This window comes from Tachyglossus aculeatus, chromosome 15 (genome assembly GCF_015852505.1).
Source record: "Tachyglossus aculeatus isolate mTacAcu1 chromosome 15, mTacAcu1.pri, whole genome shotgun sequence".
NCBI lineage: Eukaryota > Metazoa > Chordata > Mammalia > Monotremata > Tachyglossidae > Tachyglossus > Tachyglossus aculeatus.
Genome location: NC_052080.1, coordinates 14718552 through 14744443, shown reverse-complemented (window position 1 = coordinate 14744443; position 25892 = coordinate 14718552). Strand labels below are relative to the sequence as shown.

The 25892-nt window shown below is 51.5% G+C and overlaps 2 protein-coding genes across 2 annotated transcripts in view; one reads left to right on the top strand and one right to left on the bottom strand.

Annotated features, from left to right (window-relative positions):
- Nucleotides 1–1259: 1259 nt before the first annotated feature.
- On the bottom strand, nucleotides 1260–23794 carry UNC50 (unc-50 inner nuclear membrane RNA binding protein). Its single transcript, XM_038757265.1, has 6 exons — nucleotides 23732–23794; nucleotides 12809–13104; nucleotides 9281–9401; nucleotides 6838–6977; nucleotides 6654–6755; nucleotides 1260–1613 (listed from the first exon to the last, which is right to left on the bottom strand). Exons 2-6 carry the CDS (start codon nucleotides 13098–13100, stop codon nucleotides 1477–1479), a joined length of 792 nt encoding a protein of 263 aa, XP_038613193.1. The 5' UTR covers nucleotides 13101–13104; nucleotides 23732–23794; the 3' UTR covers nucleotides 1260–1476.
- Nucleotides 23600–25892, top strand: part of LOC119937683 (cytochrome c oxidase assembly factor 5) — a 16117-nt gene continuing 13824 nt past the window's right edge. Inside the window, exon 1 of the mRNA XM_038757266.1 lies at nucleotides 23600–23996. Coding sequence (XP_038613194.1) covers nucleotides 23898–23996 — 99 coding nt within the window. The 5' untranslated portion in view covers nucleotides 23600–23897. The remainder of the gene's footprint in view (nucleotides 23997–25892) is intronic.

Here is a 25892-nt window from a genome sequence, read left to right as displayed (position 1 = left end):
TTGGGTAGAGAACATCTCTATATGTTGCCAACTTGTATTCCCAAGCGCTTAGTCCAGTGCTCTGCACACAGTAAGCGCTCAATAAATACGATGGAATGAATGAGTGAATGTTTTTACGTACTTATTACTCTATTTTACTTGCACATATACTATTTATTTTATTTTGTTAATATGTTTTGTTCCCTGTCTCCCCCTTCTAGACTGTGAGCCCGCTGCTGGGTAGGGACCGTCTCTAGATGTTGCCAACTTGGACTTCCCAAGCGCTTAGTCCAGTGCTCTGCACACAGTAAGCGCTCAATAAATACTATTGAATGAATGAATGAATATGTTTCTACATATTTATTACTCCATTTATTTATTTTACTTGTACATATTTATTCTATTTCTTTTATTTTGTTAATATGTTTTGTTTTGTTGTCTGTCTCCCCCTTCTAGCCTGTGAGCCCGCTGTTGGGTAGGGACCGCCTCTAGATGTTGCCAACTTGTACTTTCCAACTGCTTAGTCCAGTGCTCTGCACACAGTAAGCGCTCAATAAATACGATTGAATGAATGAATGAATCTTTTTACGTATTTCTCTATTTTACTTGTACATTTTCTGTTTATTTTATTTTGTTAATATGGTTTGTTTTGTTCTCAGTCTCCCCCTTCTAGACTGTGAGCCCGCTGTTGGGTAGGGACCATCTCTATATGTTGCCAACTTGTACTTCCCAAGCGCTCAGTCCAGTGCTCTGCACACAGTAAGCGCTCAATAAATACGACTGAATGAATGTTTTTCCGTATTTATTACTCTATTTTACTTGTACATATACTATTTATTTTATTTTGTTAATATGTTTTGTTGTCCGTCTCCCCCTTCTAGACTGTGAGCCCGCTGCTGGGTAGGGACCGTCTCTAGATGTTGCCAACTTGGACTTCCCAAGCGCTCAGTCCAGTGCTCTGCACACAGTAAGCGCTCAATAAATACGATTGAATGAATGAATGTTTTTACGTATTACTCTATTTTACTTGTACATTTTCTATTTATTTTATTTTGTTAATATGTTTTGTTTTGTTCTCCGTCTCCCCCTTCTAGACTGTGAGCCCGCCGCCGGGTAGGGACCGTCTCTAGATGTTGCCAACCTGCGCTTAGTCCAGTGCTCTGCACACAGCTCAATAAATACGACTGAGTGAATGAATGAATGAATGGAAGTGACTCGCTCAAGGTCACACAGCCGACACTAAATACGCCCGAATGACAAACCGAACGCTCGCACGGAGGGATGTTTTAAAAAAAACGTTTAATAGGGAAATGTACAGGTGTTCCGGGGATCCGGGGAACGTCCCGCCGGGAATACTCTTCACCGAGGCGACGTCTGCGACGGGACGTGGTTTATATACAGTCTTTTCACGGCCGGAGGGGAGGGAGGGAACCCAACCCAACCTCCCCGGACCCCATCGTTTCGCACAGTACCGTGGCGACGGGCCGGAGGGGGACTTTATTGGACGCGATACTTGTAGAAGGAGCACAGCGCGCGGGTGAAATTCCAGCGCAGCAGGAGCGACAGGCCGTAGAGCAGCGCCAGGGCCGCGTACGGGTACAGGAGCACCACCGTGTTTTTCAAGCAGGGCAGAGCTGCGGGGGGAGGGGGGGCAGAGCCACAGGTCGCTCGGTCAACTCACTCCTATGTACTGAGCGCCTACCGGGGGCGCGGAACCGTCCCGAGCACTCGGGAGTGAGGACGGAGGGATTTGGGTGGGGACGGGGCGCTTAGTACGGGCCTGGGGTGGAGGCGAGGAAACCGGGCCCTGTCGCCATCTTCATTCCTTCTTCCCTGTAAGCGCCTCATTAAACACCACTGTTATTATTATTACTATCACTAATAATATTTAATATTTAATTAAATATATTAAATTAATATCAAATATATTATATTAATATATTTAATAAATATAAATATAATAAATATAAATATATTATATTAATATATTTACTATATTAGATATATCAAATCAATATTTAATATTATTACTACTAATAATATAATTATTACTAATAATAATAGTGTGGGTATTTGTTGAGCGCTTACTATGTGCCAAACACTGGTCTAAGCGCTGGGGGCGGATACAAGGTAGTGCCTCACAAACACCGCTGTTATTATTAAATACGACTGATGATGGTGGTGATGATGATTATTATTATTACTACTAATTATTACTATGATTATAATTATACAATATAATTATATATTATAATATAATTGATATTATTAATGATCACTACTATTATTACTACTACCAACATTATTATGTTGGTGTTTGTTAAGTGCTATGTGCCAAACACTGGTCTAAGCGCTGGGGGCGGATACGAGGTAGTGCCTCACAAACACCACTGTTATTATTAAATACGATTGATGACGATGGTGATGATGATTATTATTATTACTACGAATTATTACTATGATTATAATTATACAATATAATTATATATTATAATATAATTGATATTATTAATGATTACTACTACTACTATTATTACTACTACCAACATTATTATGTTGGTGTTTGTTAAGTGCTATGTGCCAAACACTGGTCTAAGCGCTGGGGGCGGATACAAGGTAGTGCCTCACAAACACCTCTGTTATTATTATCACTACTAATTATTACTATGATTATGCAATATAATTATATATTATAATTCTAATATAATATAATTAATATTATTAATGATTACTACTACTATTATTATTACTACCAACTACCAAGTTAAGTGCTTACTATGTGCCAAACACTGGTCTAAGCGCTGGGGGTGGATACAAGGTAGTGCCTCACAAACACCACTGTTATCATTATTACTACTAATTGTTACTATACTTATACAATACAATTATATATTATAATTATGATATAATTAATATTATTAATGATCACTACTACTATTATTACTACTACCAACATTATTAGGTTGGTATTTGTTAAGCGCTTACTATGTGCCAAACACTGGTCTAAGCGCTGGGGGCGGATACAAGGTAGTGCCTCACAAACACCACTGTTATTATTAAATACGACTGATGATGATGGTGATGATTATTATTATTATTACTACTAATTATTACTATGATTATAATATACAATATAATTATATATTATAATATAATTATTAATGATCACTACTACTATTATTACTACTACCAACATTATTAGGTTGGTGTTTGTTAAGCGCTTACTATGTGCCAAACACTGGTCTAAGCGCTGGGGGCGGATACAAGGTAGTGCCTCACAAACACCACTGTTATTATTATTATTACTACTAATTATTACTACGATTATAATTATACAATATAATTACATATTATAATATAATTAATATTATTAATGATCACTACTACTATTATTACTACTACCAACATTATTAGGTTGGTATTTGTTAAGCGCTTACTATGTGCCAAACACTGGTCTAAGCGCTGGGGGCGGATACAAGGTAGTGCCTCACAAACACCACTGTTATTATTACTACTAATTATTACTATGATTATACTTATACAATATAATTATGTATTATAATATAATATAATAGATATTATTAATGATTACTACTACTATTATTACTACTACCAACATTATTATGTTGGTATTTGTTAAGCTCTTACTATGTGCCAAACACTGGTCTAAGCGCTGGGGGTGGATACAAGGTAGTGCCTCACAAACACCACTGTTATTATTATTACTACGAATTATTACTATAATTATAATCATATAATATAGTTATACACTGTTCTAAGCGCTGGGGGGGGGATACAAGGTGATCAGATTGTCCCACGGGGGGGGGGGGGGGGGGCTCACAGACTTCATCCCCATTTGACAGATGAGGGAACTGAGGCCCAGAGAAGTGCAGTGACTCGCCCAGAGTCACACAGCTGACAAGTGAAGAGAAGCAGCGCGGCTCAGTGGAAAGAGCCCGGGCTTTGGAGTCAGAGGTCACGGGTTCCAATCCCGCCTCCGCCGCTTGTCAGCTGGGTGACTTTGGGCGAGTCACTTAACTTCTCTGGGCCTCAGTGACCTCATCTGGAAAATGGGGATGAAGACTGTGAGCCCCCCGGGGGACAACCTCATCACCCTGTAACCTCCCCAGCGCTTAGAACGGTGCTTTGCGCATCGTAAGCGCTTAATAAATGCCATTATTATTATTATTATTATTAGGTCATGGGTTCACATTCCGGCTCCGCCACTTGTCAGCTGTGTGACTTTGGGCAAGTCACTTCACTTCTCTGCGCCTCAGTTCCCTCATCTGGAAAATGGGGATGAAGACTGAGCCCGCTGAGGGACAACCTGATCGCCTTGTGACCTCCCCAGCGCCTAGAACAGTGCTTGGCACATAGTAGGCGCTTAATAAATGCCATCCTTAAGTGGCGGAGCCGGGATTAGAACCCACGACCTCTGACTCCCAAGCCCGGGCTCTTTCCGCTGGGCCCCGCTGCTTCCCTAATCATCACTTTATTATTTCTTTTACCTGAATACTAGTTTAATATTGACTAAATACTAATAAAGCATCCCGACTTGATACTGATACTTTGTTATTCGTAGTAATAATAATAATAATAATAATAATAATAATGATGGCGTTTATAAAGCGCTTACTATGTGCAAAGCACTGTTCTAAGCGCTGGGGAGGTGACAGGGTGATGAGGTGGTCCAATGGGGGGCTCCCGGTCTTCATCCCCATTTTCCAGATGAGGTCACTGAGGCCCAGGGAATAATAATAATAATGATGGCATTTATGAAGCGCTTACTATGTGCCAAGCACCGTTCTAAGCGCTGGGGAGGTGACAGGGTGATGAGGTGGTCCCACGGGGGGCTCCCGGTCTTCATCCCCATTTTCCAGATGAGGGAACTGAGGCCCAGAGAAGTGAAGCGACATGCCCAAAGTCACCCAGCTGACAATTGGCGGAGCCGGGATTCGAACCCGTGACCTGGGACTCCAAAGCCCGGGCTCTTCCCACTGAGCCGCGCCGCTTCTCGTAATCATCCCGGTCCCACCTCTCGTCCGCTGCGTGGCCTCGGGCAAGTCACTTCGCTTGTACTTTCCAAGCGCTCAGTACAGTGCTCTGCGCCCAGCAAGCGCTCAGTAAATACGGAGAAGCGGCATGGCTCGGTGGAAAGAGCCCGGGCTTTGGAGTCAGAGGTCACGGGTTCAAATCCCAGCTCCGCCCATTGTCAGCTGGGTGGCTTTGGGCGATGTATTTATTTTTTTTCCTTGTACATATTTATTCGATTGATTGATATTTATTTTACTTGTACATATTTATTCTATTGATTTTATTTAGTTTTGTTTTGTTGTCCGTCTCCCCCTTCTCGACTGTGAGCCCGCTGTCGGGTAGGGACCGTCCCTATATGTCGCCAGCTTGTGCTTCCCAAGCACTTAGTACAGTGCTCTGCACCCAGTAAGCGCTCAATGAATACCACTGATTGATTGATTGATTCTATTTTCTTTTGTTAATATGTTTTGTTTTGTGGTCCGTCTCCCCCGTCTCGACTGTGAGCCCGCTGTCGGGTGGGGACCGTCCCTATATGTCGCCAGCTTGTGCTTCCCAAGCGCTTAGTACAGTGCTCTGCACCCAGTAAGCGCTCAATAAATACAACTGATTGATTCTATTTTATTTTGTTAATATGTTTTGTTGTCCGTCTCCCCCTTCTCGACTGTGAGCCCGCTGTCGGGTGGGGACCGTCCCTATATGTCGCCAGCTTGTGCTTCCCAAGCGCTTAGTACAGTGCTCTGCACCCCGTAAGCGCTCAATAAATACAACTGATTGATTCTATTTTATTTTGTTAATATGTTTTGTTTTGTGTTCCATCTCCCCCTTCTCGACCGTGAGCCCGCTGTCGAGTGGGAACCGTCCCTATACGTCGCCTACTTGTGCTTCCCAAGCGCTTAGTACAGTGCTCTGCACCCAGTAAGCGCTCAATAAATACAACTGATTGATTCTATTTTATTAATATGTTTTGTATTGTTGTCCGTCTCCCCCTTCTCGACTGTGAGCCCGCTGTCAGGTGGGGACCGTCTCTAGATCGATCAATCAATCAATCAATCAATCGTATTTATTGAGTGCTTACTATGTGCAGAGCACTGTACTAAGCGCTTGGGAAGTACAAATTGGCAACATATAGAGACGGTCCCTACCCAGCAGTGGGCTCACAGTCTAAAAGGGGGAGACAGAGAACAAAACCAAACATACCAACAAAATTAAATAAATAGGATAGAAATGTACAAGTAAAATAAATAAATAATAGAGTAATAAATATGTACAACCATATATACATATATATGTTACATACATAGATGTTGCCAACTTGCGCTTAGTACAGCGCTCTGCACCCAGTAAGCGCTCAATAAATACGACTGATCGACTGATTGGCTTCACTTCTCCGGGCCTCAGTGACCTCATCTGTAAAAGGGGTGGGGTGAAGACCGCGAGCCCCCCGTGGGGCGCTTTGCACGTAGTAGGCGCTTAATAAATGCCATCGTTATGATTATTACGACTGATTGAAGGAACGAAGTCGCTTCTGCGGGCCTCGGTGACCCCATCCGGCGCGTCCGCCCCGGCGCTCACTACATAGTAACCCAATTCCGGCCCGTTTCCTGGGGAAACAGGGTCCGGTTTCCGCCGCGGCCACTCACCGCTGTACCCCAGGAAGGTGACGTAGACGTAGTAGCCGACGGCGACCAGCCACAGGGAGTTCCCCACCAAGCAGCCGAGGAGCGAGTCCGTCACGATGACATCTGCGGGGCGGCGGGGGGGGGGGCTGTATTAGACGCCGCCGCCGCCGCGGCCCGACGGTTCTCCGGCGGCGGCGACACTTACGGTTGATGAAGAAGAGCTGGATGAAGTGCAGGATGACGAGCAGGGGGTAGAAGGCGTTCAGGTGGACGTCGAAGGCGTAGCCCCACTCCACCTCGTTGGCCCTGCTCGGCTGCTTCACCAGGTACTTATTGGCCACCCACCTCGGGGGGGAGGAAAGAAAACGGGCGTCGGAGGGGCCGGGAGGCGGCCCTCTGCCGTGACGGACCGACCGGCTGTACTGAGCGCCCGGGGAGGGGACGGACCGCCCGGCTCGGTTGGATTTCCCGGCGGGGCGCTGGACTGAGCGCCCGGGACAGGCTGCCCTGATTTCATTCATTCATTCATCCAATCATTTATTGAGCGCTTACTGGGTGCAGAGCACTGGAAGGGGGAGAGGGAGAACGAAACCATATTCACAAAATAAGTAGAATATGTACAAGTAAAATAGAGTAATAAATACGTAAAAGCATTCATCCAATCGTATTTATTGAGTGCCTACTGGGTGCAGAGCACTGGACTAAGCGATGGGAAGTCCATCTAGAGACGGTCCCTACCCAACAGCGGGCTCACAGCCTAGAAGGGGGAGACGGAGAACGAAACCAAACGTATTCACGGAATAAAATAAATAGAATATGTACAAGTAAAATAGAGTAATAAATACGTAAAAGCATTCATCCAATCGTATTTATTGAGCGCCTACTGGGTGCAGAGCACTGGACTAAGCGCTTGGGAAGTCCATCTAGAGACGGTCCCTACCCAACAGCGGGCTCACAGCCTAGAAGGGGGAGACGGAGAACAAAACCAAACATATTAACAAAATAAAATAAATAGAATATGTACAAGTAAAATAGAGTAATAAGTACGTAAAAACATTCATTCATTCATTCAATCGTATTTATTGAGCGCTTACTGTGTGCAGAGCACTGGACTAAGCGCTTGGGAATCCAAGTTGGCAACATCTAGAGACAGTCCCTACCCAACAGTGGGCTCACAGTCTAAAAGGGGGGAGACAGAGAACGAAACCAAACATATTCACAGAATAAAATAAATAGAATATGTACAAGTAAAATAGAGTAATAAATACGTAAAAGCATTCATTCATTCATTCATCCAGTCGTATTTATTGAGCGCCTACTGGGTGCAGAGCACTGGACTAAGCGCTTGGGAAGTCCATCTAGAGACGGTCCCTACCCAACAGCGGGCTCACAGCCTAGAAGGGGGAGACGGAGAACGAAACCAAACGTATTCACAGAATAAAATAAATAGAATATGTACAAGTAAAATAGAGTAATAAATACGTAAAAGCATTCATTCATTCATCCAGTCGTATTTATTGAGCGCCTACTGGGTGCAGAGCACTGGACTAAGCGCTTGGGAAGTCCAAGTCGGCAACATCTAGAGATGTCCTCTACCCAGCAGCGGGCTCACGTTTCCCGGCGGGGTGCTGTACTGAGCGCCCGGGAGGGGACGGGCTGCCCGGCCGGCGGTCGGTGACCGCGGGCGAGTCGCTTGGCCTCCCCGGGCCTCGGTTCCCCCCTCCGGAAAACGGGGGCGGAGACGGCGTGGGCCCCGCGCGGGGACGGCGATTCGATGATAATGATGGCATTTATTGAGCGCTTACTACGTGCAAAGCAGAGCCCGGGCTTTGGAGTCAGAGGTCGCGGGTTCAAATCCCGGCTCCGCCGACTGTCAGCTGGGTGGCTTTGGGCGATTTATTTATTTATTTATTTTACCTGTACATATTTATTCGACTGATTGATATTCATTTTACTTGTGCCTATTTATTCTATTGATTTTATTTTGCTAACATGTTTGGTTTTGTTGTCCGTCTGCCCCGTCTAGACTGTGAGCCCGCTGCTGGGTAGGGACCATCTCTATACAATAATAATAATAATAATAATGGCATTTATTAAGCGCTTACTATGTGCAAAGCACTGTTACGTCGCCAGCTCGTGCTTCCCAAGCGCTTAGTACAGTGCTCTGCACCCAGGAAGCGCTCAATAAATACAACTGATTGATTGATTGCTCTAAGCGCCGTGGAGGTTACAAGGTGATCGGTTTGTCCCCCTTTTACAGGTGAGGTCACTGAGGCCCGCAGAAGAAGAATAATGGCATTTATTTTGGTATTATCGTTCTAGACTGTGAGCCCGCTGTTGGGGACTGTCTCTGTACGTTGCCACCTTGACTTCCCAAGCGCTTAGTACAGTGCGGTGCACGCGGTAAGCGCTCAGTACATACGATTGATTGATTGATTGATTGATGAAGCGCTTGCTATGTTCTAAGCACTGGGGAGGCTACAAGATGATCAGGGTGGTCCCTCCTGGGGCTCCCGGTCTCCATCCCCGTTTTCCAGATGAGGCCCGGAGAAGGGAAGCGACTCGCCCCAAGTCACCTGGCCGCCCGCCCGCCGGCGGAGGCGGGACTCGAACCCGCGGCCTCGGACTCCCGCGCCCGGCCCACTCACCACATGAGGGTTGAGATCAGCAGGCCGACGCCGATGCAGTCGATGAACACGACCCAGAGGAGCAGCTTCATCGTCTCCCAGCATCCCATGTCCAGGACAAAGCCAAATCCCACGGTGGACACTGAAAGACAGATTTCCCAAGCCCGGATTCCGGCCCGCTTCCCGGCTCCGGGGGGGGAAGGCCACGGGAAGGAGACCTCGGGGAGGACGCTTAGAAGCGGCGTGGCTCGGCGGCTCGGGACTCGGAGGTTGTGGGTTCTAATCCCGACCCCCTCCGCTTGCCAGCTGGGGGACTTGAAGCCAGTCACGTTGCCCCTCTGGGCCTCGGTGACCCTGTCCGGAAAATGGGGATGAAGACGGTGAGCCCCCCGATTGCCCTGCATCTCCCCCGGCGCTCAGAGCGGTGCTTGGCACCTAGTAAGCGCTTAACGGGTGCCATCGGTCTGATTACCGACGAGGAGCGTGGCTCAGTGGAAAAGAGCACGGTCTTTGGAGTCGGAGGTCATGGGTTCAAATCCTGCTCTGCCCCTTGTCAGCTGGGTGACTCTGGGCAAGTCACTTCTCTGGGCCTCAGTTCCCTCATCTGTCAAATGGGGATGAAGACTGTGAGCCCCCCCCCGTGGGACAACCGATCACCTTGTAACCTCCCCGGCGCTTAGAACAGTGCTTTGCACATAGTAAGCGCTTAATAAATGCCATTATTATTATTATTATTATTATTGTTCTCCGGGCCTCTGTTTCCCTCATCTGGAAAAGGGTGGGGGGATTCAGTCCTCCGGTTTAGACCGCGAGCCCCGGCTGGGGTGAGGTTTGTGTCCAAACTCGCCATGAACCCCGGGTTAAGACGCGTAACAAGCGCTTAGTACAGTGCTCTGCACACAGCAAGCGCTCAATAACTACGACCGAATGAACAAGCGCCTAAATCCGCCCGTTGCGCGGGCCGGGAACGCGTCGGATGCTCCGCCGTGCCCTCCCAAGCGCTTAGTATGGTGCTTTGCGCGCAGAAAGCGCTCGATAACTACGATTAATCGCGATAAAATATATATATATGTATATATGGTCGTACATATTTATTACTCTATTTATTTATTTTACTTGTACCTATCTATTCTATTTATTTTATTTTGTTAGTATGTTTGGTTTTGTTCTCTGTCTCCCCCTTTTAGACTGTGAGCCCACTGGTGGGTAGGGACTGTCTCTATATGTTGCCAACTTGTACTTCCCAAGCGCTTAGTACAGTGCTCTGCACACAGTAAGCGCTCAATAAATACGATCGATTGATTGATTGATTTTAGACTGTGAGCCCACTGTTGGGTAGGGACTGTCTCTAGAGGTTGCCGACTTGTACTTCCCAAGCGCTTAGTCCAGTGCTCTGCACACAGTAAGCGCTCAATAAATACGATTGATTGATTGATATTAAGCGCCTACTATGTGCCAAGTGCTGTTCTAAGTGCCGGGGAGGTTACCGTTGGCAACAAGTTGGCAACATATAGAGACGGTCCCTACCCAACAACGGGCTCACAGTCTTCGTCCCCATTTTCCAGATGAGGGAACTGAGGCCCAGAGAAGTGAAGTGACTGGCCCGAAGTCACCCAGCTGACAAGTGGCGGAGCCAGGATTTGAACCCGTGACCTCTGACTCCAAAGGCCGGGCTCTTTCCACTGGGCCACGCTGCTTCTCTGCCTGACGGATTATTATCCATAATAATAATGATTATTATTAGTTCTTTGCTCATCCTTCTTGCTCCTTTCCCTCTATTCCCTTTTTCCTCCTTTTCCCCCTCGTTCACCTTTTCCTTTTCTTTTTCATTCATTCAATCGTATTTATTGAGCGCTTGCTGTGTGCAGAGCACTGAACTAAGCGCTGGGGGGGTACAGGGTGATCAGGTTGTCCCACGGGGGGCTCACAGTCTTAACCCCCATTTTCCAGATGAGGGAACTGAGGCCCAGAGAAGTGAAGCGACTGGCCCAGAGTCACCCAGCTGACAATTGGCGGAGCCGGGATTTGAACCCGGGACCTCTGACTCCAAAGCCCGGGCTCTTTCCACTGAGCCACGCTGCTTCTCTATAATAATTGGCATTTGTTAAGCGCTTACTAAGTGCAAAGCACTGTTCTAAACGCTGGGGCGGGACAGGGTGATCAGGTGGTCCCACGGGGGGCTCACAGTCTTAACCCCCATTTTCCAGACGAGGGAACTGAGGCCCAGAGAAGTGAAGCGACTGGCCCAGGGTCACCCAGCTGCCAAGTGGCGGAGCCCGGATTTGAACCCGCGACCTCTGACTCCAAAGCCCGGGCTCTTTCCACTGAGCCACGCTGCTTCTCTATAATAGTGGCATTTGTTAAGCGCTTACTAAGTGCAAAGCACTGTTCTAAGCGCTGGGGCGGGACAGGGTGATCAGGTGGTCCCACGGGGGGCTCCCAGTCTTCACCCCCATTTTCCAGACGAGGGAACTGAGGCCCAGAGAAGTGAAGCGACTGGCCCAGGGTCACCCAGCTGCCAAGTGGCGGAGCCCGGATTTGAACCCGTGACCTCTGACTCCAAAGCCCGGGCTCTTTCCACTGAACTATGCCGCTTCTCTATAATAGTGGCATTTGTTAAGCGCTTACTAAGTGCAAAGCACTGTTCTAAGCGCTGGGGGGGACGACGACAGGGTGGTCAGGTTATCCCACGGGGGGCTCCCAGTCTTCATCCCCATTTTCCAGACGAGGGAACTGAGGCCCAGAGAAGTGAAGCGACTGGCCCAGGGTCACCCAGCTGCCAAGTGGCGGAGCCTGGATTTGAACCCGTGTCCTCCGACTCCAAAGCCCGGGCTCTTTCCACTGAGCCACGCTGCTTCTCTATAATAGTGGCATTTGTTAAGCGCTTACTAAGTGCAAAGCACTGTTCTAAGCGCTGGGCCGGGACAGGGTGATCAGGTGGTCCCACGGGGGGCTCCCAGTCTTCACCCCCATTTTCCAGACGAGGGAACTGAGGCCCAGAGAAGTGAAGCGACTGGCCCAGAGTCACCCAGCTGCCAAGTGGCGGAGCCCGGATTTGAACCCGCGACCTCCGACTCCAAAGCCCGGGCTCTTTCCACTGAGCCACGCTGCTTCTCCGCTTGACTGATTATTATCAATGATAATGATTATGATTACTTCTTCGCTCCTACTTCTTGCTTCTCCGCTTGACTGATTATTATCGATAATGATAATGATTATGATTCCTTCTTCCCCCGTCCATCGCCTTTTCCTTTCCTTTTTCACTCATCCGATCGTATTTATCGAGCGCGGGGCACCGAGCTAGACTTTTTAGACCGTGAGCCCACTGTTGGGTAGGGACTGTCTCTCTATGTGTTGCCAATTTGTCCTTCCCAAGCGCTCAGTCCAGTGCTCTGCACATAGTAAGCGCTCAATAAATACGATCGACGATGATGATGATAACTAAGCGCTGAGGGCTCCCTCCCTTCATCCCGTCATTTTATTTCTCCGCCTCCCGGGCCGGGGGGGACGTCGCCGCCCGCGGGGAGCGGGCCGGCCCGCCCGACTCACCGCAGAGCCAGACGCTGAGCAGCACCAGGAAGGCGGGATCGTCTCTGGCCCACTGGTCCTTGGTCTGCTTCCGGTAGTGGAAGTTCCTGTAGACCCTCTGCGGGGAGGTGAAGAGGTAGAGCATCTGCCAGGCGGCGAACTCGAAGTCCATCTGGCGGAAGCGGAGGAGCCGCCTCAGGTACTTGGAGCGCTTGGCTCCCGCCGTGTGCCGGGCCGCGTCCCTGGCGGCGAAGGCCCCGTCTCCCGGCCCTCGGGGGGCCGCCGCCGCCGCCGCCGCCGTCGTCGGTAACATCCTCCTGACCGGGGGAGGACCCCCAAAAGAAATCAAAGATCACCGGCCCTTCTCCGGCCCGGTCCGCACCCTCCGCCGCTGACCTCCTCACCGTACCCCGTTCTCGCCCGTCCCTCGTCATCCCCGGGGCCCGGAATGCCCCCAATCCCTCTGCCCATCCGCCAATCTCGCTCTCTTCCTCCCTTCAAGGCCCTGCTGAGAGCTCACCTCCTCCAGGAGGCCTTCCCAGACTGAGCCCCTTCCTTCCTCTCCCCCTCTCCATCCCCCCCTTCTTACCTCCATCCCTTCCCCATAGCACCTGTATAGATGTTTGTACATATTTATTACTCATTTTACTTGTACACATCTATTTATTTTATTTGTATCCCCCCCAGCGCTTAGAACAGTGCTTTGCACATAGTAAGCGCTTAACAAATGCCAACATTATTATTATTATTATTTTGTTAGTATAATAATAATAATGATGGCATTCATTAAGCGCTTACTATGTGCAAAGCGCCGTTCTAAGCGCTGGGGAGGTTACAGAGCGATCAGGTGGTCCCACGGGGGGCTCACAGTCTCCGTCCCCATTTTGCAGATGAGGGAACTGAGGCCCAGAGAAGTGAAGTGGCTTGCCCAAAGTCACACAGCTGACACTCAGCGGAGCCGGGATTTGAACCCCCGACCTCTGACTCCAAAGCCCGGGCTCTTTCCCACTGAGCCACGCTGCTTCTCTGTTATGTTTGGTTTTGTTCTCTGTCTCCCCCTTTTAGACTGTGAGCCCACTGTTGGGTAGGGACTGTCTCTCTATGTTGCCAATTTGTACTTCCCAAGCGCTTAGTACAGTGCTCTATACATAGTAAGCGCTCAATAAATACGATTGATGATGATGATCGGCCCGGCTCCTAATCACGAGAATCACAGCCAAGGGAAGCGCCTACGACGATGCGTCAGGCACTGTAGACGGCACGGCTCCTAATAATCAATCAACCGATCGTATTTATTGAGCGCTTACGGTGTGCGAAGCACTGGGCTAAGCGCTTGGGAAGCCCATGGAGAGACGGTCCCTACCCGACAGCGGGCTCACAGTCTAGAAGGGGGAGACGGAGAACAAAACCAATCAATCAATCGTATTTATTGAGCGCTTACTGTGTGCAGAGCACTGTACTAAGCACTTGGGAAGTCCAGGTTGGCAACATATAGAGACAGTCCCTACCCAACAGTGGGCTCACGGTCTTAAAGGGGGAAACCAAACATATTAACAAAATAAAATAAATAGAATGGAGATGCAAAAGTAAAATAAATAGAGTAATAAATATGTACAAACATACATCCAGGAATAATGACGATAACAGCGAAGGGGAGCGCTCACGATGTGTCAAAGCGCTGTTTTAAGCGCTGGGGGAGACACGGGGTCATCAGGTTGTCCCACCTGGGGCTCCCAGTCGGCGTGGCTCAGTGGAAAAGAGCCCGGGCTTTGGAGTCTGAGGTCATGGGTTCAAATCCTGGCTCCGCCACTTGTCAGCTGGGTGACTATGGGCCAATTGCTTGACTTCTCTGTGCCTCAGTTACCTCATCTGTAAACTGGGGATGAAGACTGTGAGCCCCCCGTGGGACAACCTGATCACCCTGTTACCTCCCGGGCGCTTAGAAAAGTGCTTTGCACATAGTAAGCGCTTAATAAATGCCATCATCATCATTATTATTATTCTCTGGGCCTCAGTTCCCTCATCTGTCAAATGGGGATGAAGACTGTGAGCCCCACGTGGGACAACCTGATCACCTTGTTACCTCCCCGGTGCTTAGAACAGTGCTTTGCACATAGTAAGCGCTTAATAAATGCCATCATTATTATTATTATTCTCTGTTCCTCAGTTCCCTCATCTGTAAAATGGGGATGAAGACTGTGAGCCCCCCGTGGGACAACCTCATCACCTTGTTACCTCCCCAGCGCTTAGAACAGTGCTTTGCACATAGTAAGCTGTAAGTTGTCCTCTCCCTGACTTTCCCATCTCTGTTGACGGCACTACCATCCTTCCCGTCTCACAAGCCCGCAACCTTGGTGTCATCCTCGACTCACCTCGCCCCCTCCTACCTCACCTCCTACCTCACCTCCCTTCTCTCCTTCTACTGCCCAGCCTGCACCCTCCGCTCCTCCACCGCTGACCTCCTCACTGTACCTCGCTCTCGCCTGTCCGGCCATCGACCCCCGGCCCATGTCATCCCCCGGGCCCGGAATGCCCTCCCTCTGCCCATCTGCCAAGCTAGCTCTCTTCCTCCCTTCAAGGCCCTGCTGAGAGCTCACCTCCTCCAGGAGGCCTTCCCAGACTGAGCCCCTTCCTTCCTCTCCCCCTCGCCCCCCTCTCCATCCTCCCCATCTTACCTCCTTCCCTTCCCCACAGCACCTGTATATATGTATACATGTTTGTACATATTTTTTTACTCTTTTTATTTATTTATTTATTTTATTTGTACATATCTATTCTATTTATTTTGTTAGTATGTTTGGTTTTGTTCTCTGTCTCCCCCTTTTAGACTGTGAGCCCACTGTTGGGTAGGGACTGTCTCTATATGTTGCCAATTTGTACTTCCCAAGTGCTTAGTACAGTGCTCTGCACATAGTAAGCGCTCAATAAATATGATTGATGATGATGATGAGTAAGAGCTCAATAAATACGATTGATGATGATGACTCCCAGGCCCGTGCCCTAACCCCATGCAGCAGACAAATGGCAGCAAACCTTGTGACTACCAGGCCCATGCCCAGACTGTGAGCCCACTGTTGGGTAGGGACTGTCTCTATATATTGCCAACTTGTACTTCCCAAGCGCTTAGTACAGTGCTCTGCACACAGTAAGCGCTCAATAAATACAATTGGTGATGATGATTCCCAGGCCCGTGCCCTAACCCCATGCAGCAGACAAATGGCAGCAAACCTTGTGACTACCAGGCCCATGCCCCATCCCTATGCAGCAGAAACCTTGTGACTACCTTTAAGACTGTGAGCCCACTGTTGGGTAGGGACTGTCTCTATATGTTGCCAACTTGGACTTCCCAAGCGCTTAGTACAGTGCTCTGCACACGGTAAGCGCTCAGTAAATACGATTGATTATGATGACTCCCAGGCCCGTGCCCTAACCCTATGCAGCAGACAAATGGCAGCAAACCTTGTGACTCCCAGGTCCATGCCCCGTCCCTATGCAGCAGAAACCTTGTAACTACCTTTTAGACTGTGAGCCCACTGTTGGGTAGGGACCGTCTCTATATGTCGCCAACTTGGACTTCCCAAGCGCTTAGTACAGTGCTCTGCACACAGTATGCGCTCAATAAATACGATTGATGATGATGACTCCCAGGCCCGTGCCCTAACCCCATGCAGCAGACAAATGGCAGCAAACCTTGTGACTCCCAGGCCCATGCCCAGACTGTGAGCCCACTGCTGGGTAGGGACTGTCTCTATATGTTGCCAACTTGTACTTCCCAAGTGCTTAGTACAGTGCTCTGCAAACAGTAAACGCTCAATAAATACGATTGATCATAATGACTCCCAGGCCCGTGCCCTAACCCTATGCAGCAGACAAATGGCAGCAAACCTTGTGACTCCCAGGCCCATGCCCAGACTGTGAGCCCACCGTTGGGTAGGGACCGTCTCTATATGTTGCCAACTTGTACTTCCCAAGTGCTTAGTACAGTGCTCTGCACACAGTAAGTACTCAATAAATACGATTGATGATGATGACTCCCAGGCCCGTGCCCTAACCCCATGCAGCAGACAAATGGCAGCAAACCTTGTGACTACCAGGCCCGTACCCCATCCCTATGCAGCAGACAAATGGCAGCAAACCTTGTGACTCCCAGGCCCATGCCCCATCCCTATGCAGCAGAAACCTTGTGACTACCTTTTAGACCGTGAGCCCACTGTTGGGTAGGGACTGTCTCTATATGTTGCCAACTTGGACTTCCCAAGCGCTTAGTACAGTGTTCTGCACACAGTAAGTGCTCAATAAATACGATTGATGATGATGACCACCAGGCCCGTGCCCTAACCCCATGCAGCAGACAAATGGCAGCAAACCTTGTGACTCCCAGGCCCATGCCCCATCCCTATGCAGCAGAAACCTTGTGACTACCTTTTAGACTGTGAGCCCACTGTTGGGTAGGGACCGTCTCTATATGTTGCCAACTTGGACTTCCCAAGCGCTTAGTACAGTGCTCTGCACACAGTAAGTGCTCAATAAATACGATTGATGATGATGACTCCCAGGCCCGTGCCATAACCCCATGCAGCAGACAAATGGCAGCAAACCTTGTGACTACCAGGCCCATGCCCCATCCCTATGCAGCAGAAACCTTTTGACTACCTTTTAGACTGTGAGCCCACTGTTGGGTAGGGACTGTCTCTATATGTTGCCAACTTGTACTTCCCAAGCGCTTAGTACAGTGCTCTGCAAACAGTAAGCGCTCAATACATACAATTGATGATGATGACTCCCAGGCCCGTGCCCTAACCCCATCCCTATGCAGCAGACAAATGGCAGTAAACCTTGTGACTCCCAGGCCCATGCCCCGTCCCTATGCAGCAGAAACCTTGTGACTACCTTTTAGAGTGTGAGCCCACTGTTGGGTAGGGACCGTCTCTATATGTCGCCAACTTGGACTTCCCAAGCGCTTAGTACAGTGCTCTGCACACAGTAAGTGCTCAATAAATACGATTGATGATGATGACTCCCAGGCCCGTGCCCTAACCCCATGCAGCAGACAAATGGCAGCAAACCTTGTGACTACCAGGCCCATGCCCAGACTGTGAGCCCACTGCTGGGTAGGGACTGTCTCTATATGTTGCCAACTTGTACTTCCCAAGCGCTTAGTACAGTGCTCTGCAAACAGTAAACGCTCAATAAATACGATTGATCATAATGACTCCCAGGCCCGTGCCCTAACCCTATGCAGCAGACAAATGGCAGCAAACCTTGTGACTCCCAGGCCCATGCCCCATCCCTATGCAGCAGAAACCTTGTAACTACCTTTTAGACTGTGAGCCCACTGTTGGGTAGGGACCGTCTCTATATGTTGCCAACTTGGACTTCCCAAGCGCTTAGTACAGTGCTCTGCACACGGTAAGCGCTCAGTAAATACGATTGATGATGATAACTCCCAGGCCCGTGCCCTAACCCCATGCAGCAGACAAATGGCAGCAAACCTTGTGACTACCAGGCCTGTACCCCATCCCTATGCAGCAGAAACCTTGTGACTACCTTTTAGACTGTGAGCCCACTGTTGGGTAGGGACCGTCTCTATATGTTGCCAACTTGGACTTCCCAAGCGCTTAGTGCAGTGCTCTGCACACAGTAAGCACTCAATAAATACGATTGATGATGATGACTCCCAGGCCCATGCCCTAACCCCATGCAGCAGACAAATGGCAGCAAACCATGTGACTCCCAGGCCCATGCCCAGACTGTGAGCCCACCATTGGGTAGGGACTGTCTTTATATGTTGCCAACTTGTACTTCCCAAGCGCTTAGTACAGTGCTCTGCACACAGTAAGCGCTCAATAAATACGATTGATGATGATGACTCCCAGGCCCGTGCCCTAACCCCATGCAGCAGACAAATGGCAGCAAACCTTGTGACTCCCAGGCCCATGCCTAGACTGTGAGCCCACTGTTGGGTAGGGACTGTCCCTATATGTTGCCAACTTGTACTTCCCAAGCGCTTAGTACAGTGCTCTGCACACAGTAAGCGCTCAATAAATACGATTGATGATGATGACTCCCAGGCCTGTGCCCTAACCCCATGCAGCAGACAAATGGCAGCAAACCTTGTGACTCCCAGGCCCGTGCCCCATCCCTATGCAGCAGAAACCTTGTGACTACCTTTTAGACTGTGAGCCCACTGTTGGGTAGGGACTGTCTCTATATGTTGCCAACTTGTACTTCCCAAGCGCTTAGTACAGTGCTCTGCACACAGTAAGCGCTCAATAAATATGATTGATGATGATGACTCCCAGGCCTGTGCCCTAACCCCATGCAGCAGACAAATGGCAGCAAGCCTTGTGACTCCCAGGCCCATGCCCAGACTGTGAGCACACCGTTGGGTAGGGACTGTCTCTATATGTTGCCAACTTGTACTTCCCAAGCGCTTAGTATGGTGCTCTGCACACGGTAAGCGCTCAATAAATACGATTGATGATGATGACTCCCAGGCCCGTGCCCTAACCCCATGCAGCAGACAAATGGCAGCAAACCTTGTGACTCCCAGGCCCGTGCCCTAACCCCATGCAGCAGACAAATGGTAGCCAACCTTGTGACTCCCAGGCCCATGCCCCATCTCTGTGCAGCAGAAACCTTGTGACTACCTTTTAGACTGTGAGCCCACTGTTGGGTAGGGACTGTATATGTTGCCAACTTGTACTTCCCAAGCGCTTAGTACAGTGTTCTGCACACAGTAAGTGCTCAATAAATACGATTGATGATGATGACCACCAGGCCCGTGCCCTAACCCCATGCAGCAGACAAATGGCAGCAAACCTTGTGACTCCCAGGCCCATGCCCCATCCCTATGCAGCAGAAACCTTGTGACTACCTTTTAGACTGTGAGCCCACTGTTGGGTAGGGACCGTCTCTATATGTTGCCAACTTGGACTTCCCAAGCGCTTAGTACAGTGCTCTGCACACAGTAAGTGCTCAATAAATACGATTGATGATGATGACTCCCAGGCCCGTGCCATAACCCCATGCAGCAGACAAATGGCAGCAAACCTTGTGACTACCAGGCCCATGCCCCATCCCTATGCAGCAGAAACCTTTTGACTACCTTTTAGACTGTGAGCCCACTGTTGGGTAGGGACTGTCTCTGTATGTTGCCAACTTGGACTTCCCAAGCACTTAGTACAGTGCTCTGCAAACAGTAAGCGCTCAATACATACAATTGATGATGATGACTCCCAGGCCCGTGCCCTAACCCCATCCCTATGCAGCAGACAAATGGCAGTAAACCTTGTGACTCCCAGGCCCATGCCCCGTCCCTATGCAGCAGAAACCTTGTGACTACCTTTTAGAGTGTGAGCCCACTGTTGGGTAGGGACCGTCTCTATATGTCGCCAACTTGGACTTCCCAAGCGCTTAGTACAGTGCTCTGCACACAGTAAGTGCTCAATAAATACGATTGATGATGATGACTCCCAGGCCTGTGCCCTAACCCCATGCAGCAGACAAATGGCAGCAAACCATGTGACTCCCAGGCCCATGCCCAGACTGTGAGCCCACCATTGGGTAGGGACTGTCTTTATATGTTGCCAACTTGTACTTCCCAAGCGCTTAGTACAGTGCTCTGCACACAGTAAGCGCTCAATAAATACGATTGATGATGATGAGTCCCAGGCCCGTGCCCTAACCCCATGCAGCAGACAAATGGCAGCAAACCTTGTGACTCCCAGGCCCATGCCTAGACTGTGAGCCCACTGTTGGGTAGGGACTGTCCCTATATGTTGCCAACTTGTACTTCCCAAGCGCTTAGTACAGTGCTCTGCACACAGTAAGCGCTCAATAAATACGATTGATGATGATGACTCCCAGGCCTGTGCCCTAACCCCATGCAGCAGACAAATGGCAGCAAACCTTGTGACTCCCAGGCCCATGCCCCATCCCTATGCAGCAGAAACCTTGTGACTACCTTTTAGACTGTGAGCCCACTGTTGGGTAGGGACTGTCTCTATATGTTGCCAACTTGTACTTCCCAAGCGCTTAGTACAGTGCTCTGCACACAGTAAGCGCTCAATAAATATGATTGATGATGATGACTCCCAGGCCTGTGCCCTAACCCCATGCAGCAGACAAATGGCAGCAAGCCTTGTGACTCCCAGGCCCATGCCCAGACTGTGAGCACACCGTTGGGTAGGGACTGTCTCTATATGTTGCCAACTTGTACTTCCCAAGCGCTTAGTATGGTGCTCTGCACACGGTAAGCGCTCAATAAATACGATTGATGATGATGACTCCCAGGCCCGTGCCCTAACCCCATGCAGCAGACAAATGGCAGCAAACCTTGTGACTCCCAGGCCCGTGCCCTAACCCCATGCAGCAGACAAATGGTAGCCAACCTTGTGACTCCCAGGCCCATGCCCCATCTCTGTGCAGCAGAAACCTTGTGACTACCTTTTAGACTGTGAGCCCACTGTTGGGTAGGGACTGTATATGTTGCCAACTTGTACTTCCCAAGCGCTTAGTACAGTGTTCTGCACACAGTAAGTGCTCAATAAATACGATTGATGATGATGACCACCAGGCCCGTGCCCTAACCCCATGCAGCAGACAAATGGCAGCAAACCTTGTGACTCCCAGGCCCGTGCCCTAACCCCATGCAGCAGACAAATGGTAGCCAACCTTGTGACTCCCAGGCCCATGCCCCATCTCTGTGCAGCAGAAACCTTGTGACTACCTTTTAGACTGTGAGCCCACCATTGGGTAGGGACTGTATATGTTGCCAACTTGTACTTCCCAAGCGCTTAGTACGGTGCTCTGCACACAGTAATCGCTCAATAAATACGATTGATGATGATGACTCCCAGGCCCGTGCCCTAACCCCATGCAGCAGACAAATGGCAGCAAACCTTGTGACTCCCAGGCCCATGCCCCGTGCCTATGCAGCAGAAACTTTGTGACTACCTTTTAGACTGTGAGCCCACTGTTGGGTAGGGACTGTCTCTATATGTTGCCAACTTGGACTTCCCAAGCGCTTAGTACAGTGGTCTGCACACGGTAAGCGCTCAGTAAATACGATTGATGATGATGACTCCCAGGCCCGTGCCCTAACCCCATGCAGCAGACAAATGGCAGCAAACCTTGTGACTACCAGGCCCATGCCCCGTCCGTATGCAGCAGAAACCTTTTGACTACCTTTTAGACTGTGAGCCCACTGTTGGGTAGGGACCGTCTCTATATGTTGCCAACTTGGACTTCCCAAGCGCTTAGTACAGTGCTCTGCACACAGTAAGCCAAGATTGCCAAGATCCGCCCTTTCCGCTCCATCCCAACCTCTACCCTGCTCATTCAAGCTCTCATCCTATCCCGTCTGGACTACTGCATCAGCCTTCTCTCTGATCTCCCATCCTCGTGTCTCTCTCCACTTCAATCCATACTTCATGCTGCTGCCCGGATTATCTTTGTCCAGAAACGCTCAGGGCATATCACTCCCCTCCTCAAAAATCTCCAGTGGCTACCGATCAATCTGCGCATCAGGCAGAAACTCCTCACCCTGGGCTTCCAGGTTGTCCATGCCCTCTCCCCCTCCTACCTCACCTCCATTCTCTCCTTCTACAGCCCAGTCCGCACCCTCCGCTCCTCCACCACTAATCTCCTCACTGTACCTCGCTCTCGCCTGTCCCGCCATCGACCCCCGGCCCACGTCATCCCCCGGGCCCGGAATGCCCTCCCTCTGCCCATCTGCCAACCTAGCTCTCTTCCTCCCTTCAAGGCCCTGCTGAGAGCTCACCTCCTCCAGGAGGCCTTCCAACACTGAGCCCCTTCCCTCCTCTCCCCCTCGTCCCCCTCTCCATCCCCCCGTCTTACCTCCTTCCCTTCCCCACAGCACCTGTATATATGTATATATGGTTGTACATATTTATTACTCTATTTATTTATTTATTTTTCTTGTACATTTCTATCCTACTTATTTTATTTTGTTGGTATATTTGGTTCTGTTCTCTGTCTCCCCCTTTTAGACTGTGAGCCCACTGTTGGGTAGGGACTGTCTCTATGTGATGCCAATTTGTACTTCCCAAGCGCTTAGTACAGTGCTCTGCACACAGTAAGCGCTCAATAAATACGATTGATTGATTGATTGATAGTAAGCGCTTAATAAATACCAACATTATTATTACTCTCTGGGCCTCAGTTCCCTCATCTGTAAAATGGGGATGAAGACTGGGAGCCCCCCGTGGGACAACCTCATCACCTTGTAACCTCCCCGGCGCTTAGAACAGTGCTTGGCACATAGTAAGCGCTTAATAAGTGCCATCGTCATTATTATTATTCTCTGGGCCTCAGTGACCTCATCCGGAAAATGGGGATGAAGCCCGTGAGACCCCCGTGGGACAACCTGATCGCCGTGTAACCCCCCCGGCGCTTAGAACATAGTAGGCACTTAATAAACGCTACCATTATTATTATTATTATTATTAATAAGGGTAGGAGCGCATGCGCGGCAAGGCGGGTCGGCCGGCGCGCATGCGCGGGGGCGAGCGGCGCGCACGCGCAGAGACGTCGGCGCGCTGGGGCGGGCAGCGCGCATGCGCAGAGGCTCCGGTGCGGTGGGGCGAGCGGCACGCACGCTCAGAGGCGTCGGCGCGCATGCGCAGAAGAGGCGGTGCGCTGGGGCGGGCAGCTCGCAAGCGCGAGGCAGGCGGCGCGCATGCGCAAAACGGCCACCGCATCCAGCCGCGCCCATCGCTCCCGTCCCCACCCCCCCCCCACTGCGCACGCGCGCGCTTGCCTCCCATCCCCTCACCTCCCTCGCCCCCCGGCCTCAGCTCCGCGGAAGGCCCCGGCGGCCGCCTCCCTCACGCCTCCGCCGCGCGACGAGTTCCGGTTCCCTCCCACTTCCGGTTTCCCCCTCCGAGTCCGGTCCTCACTTCCGGTCCCCCCCCACCCTACCGGCTCCCTCCGAAGTCTGTCTCCCTCCGAGTTCCGGCTTCTCCGCGTTCCTCCGGCTTCCGGCTCCTCCTAGATTCCCCCTCCCCCCCCCTTCCCCCCCGACCGGAAGCAGCCGCGCGCCGCGGCCGGGGGACTTCCGGTGCCGACGGAGGCCCGAGCGGCCGCGATGCCGCGCTATTACGAGGACAAGCCGGAGGAGGGCGCCTGCGCGGGGGTCCGGGAGGACCTGGGCCTCTGCCTGCTGCAGTCCGACTGCGTCATGAAGGTACCGTCCGCGCGAGCCCAGGCCCCGCCCCCTCCGGGGGCACGCGCCCCCCCCGGCCACGCCCCTCCAGGGACGCGTTGGATTGGCTACGCCCAAGGTGGGCGGGGGCGTCCGCTCGGCCGCGTCGCCCGGGTGACGCGTTCGGCTGATCACGCCCCCCCCGCGGGGACGCGCGCCTCAGGCCACGCCCCCTCTGGATGACGTGATGTCTGTTGGCCACGCCCCCTCTAGGAGACGTACGCGCCTGTTCCCGCCCCCCACGGATGACGAGTTCGTATGGCCCCGCCCCCTCCAAACGACGCTCCCTTTGGTTATGCCCCCGGATGACGCATTATTTTGGCCACGCCCCACCTGACGACGCGCCTTTTTGACCACGCCCCCATGTGAGCCACACCTTCTTTTGGCCACGCCCCCTCAGGAATGACGCGCTCTTTTGACCACGCCCCCTCTGGATGGCGCGTTCCTTTGGCCTCGCCCCCTCCGGACGATACCGTCGCTTGGCCACGCCCTCTAAGGATGACGCGTTCTGTTGGCCACGCCCCTCCGAGTGACGCTTCTTTTGGCCACGCCCCGTCCGGGTGATGCGCACTCTTCACCACGCCCCCTCTGGACGGCGCATTATGTTGGCCACGCCCCCTCGGGGATGACGCTGTCTTTGGGCCACGCCCACTCTGGGTGACGCGCTCTTTCGACCACGCCCATTCGGGGCGAAACGCTCTTTTGGCCACGCCCCTCCAGACCTCGAGTTCTTTTGGCCACGCCCCCTCCAGGCGACACTCTCTTTTGGCCACGCCCAATCAGGTTACTCGCTCTTGTGGCCACGCCCTCCTGACGACGTTTTCCTTTTGTCACGCCCCTCTTGATGACGCACTCTCTTGTCCACGCCCCCGGGCGACGTTCTCTGTTGGCCACGCCCCCTCCGGACCTAGCGCTCTTTTGACCACGCCCCCGAAGACGCGCTCCTTTGGCCACGCCCCTCTGGATGACGCGTTCTATTGGCCACGCCCCTCCGGGTGATGCGCCCTTGGCCACGCCCTCTCCGGACGACTCTCTCCTTTGGCCACGCCCCTGGATGGCGCCCTCACTAGGCCACGCCCCCTTCCCCACCCCTCCACGTGGCCCGCGCTCCCCAGGCCACGCCCCTCCACACGTGACGGAACACTTGACCACGCCCCCTTCCCATCCACTTTATACGGCGCGCTCTCCAGGCCACGCCCCTCGTCCCTTCCGGCGACATCAGCAGGCCACGCCCCTTTCTCCGCCCCTCTACCTGACCGATCACGTGGCCTCTCCCCTGCAAACGACATGCTCCCTTGGCCACGCCCGATACCCCGCCCCTCCCGGTGACGCACACTCCAGGCCTCGCCCCTCTCCCCGTTCTGGCGACGCACCCGCCAGGCCACGCCCCCTTGTACGTCACCGCTCATTTGGCCACGCCCCCTCCCGCCCACTTCACACTCCAGGGCACGTCCCTTTCCCCTTCCCGTGACGCATTCACCAGGCCACGCCCCTTTCCCGCCTTTCATTCATTCATTCAATCGTATTTATCGAGTGCTTACTGTGTGCAGAGCACTGTCCTAACCGTCTCTCCACGTGACCGATAACGTGGACCCGCCCCTCCGAGTGACACCTCGCGTGGCTACGTCCCCTTTCCCGCCCCCTCCACGTGACCGAGCACGTGGCCCCCTACAGGGGACGCGGGCTCCAGGCCACTCCCCTTTCTTGCCCTCCACGTGACGGATCACGTGGCCCCGCCCTTAACGTCAAGCTGTCCAGGCCACGCCCTGCTTCCCCGCCCTCCACGTGGCCGATCACGTGGTCTCGCCCCCAACGTGACACGCGCTCCAGGCCACGCCCCCTCCACGCAGCCGACCTTTTGGCCACGCCCCTTCGCCG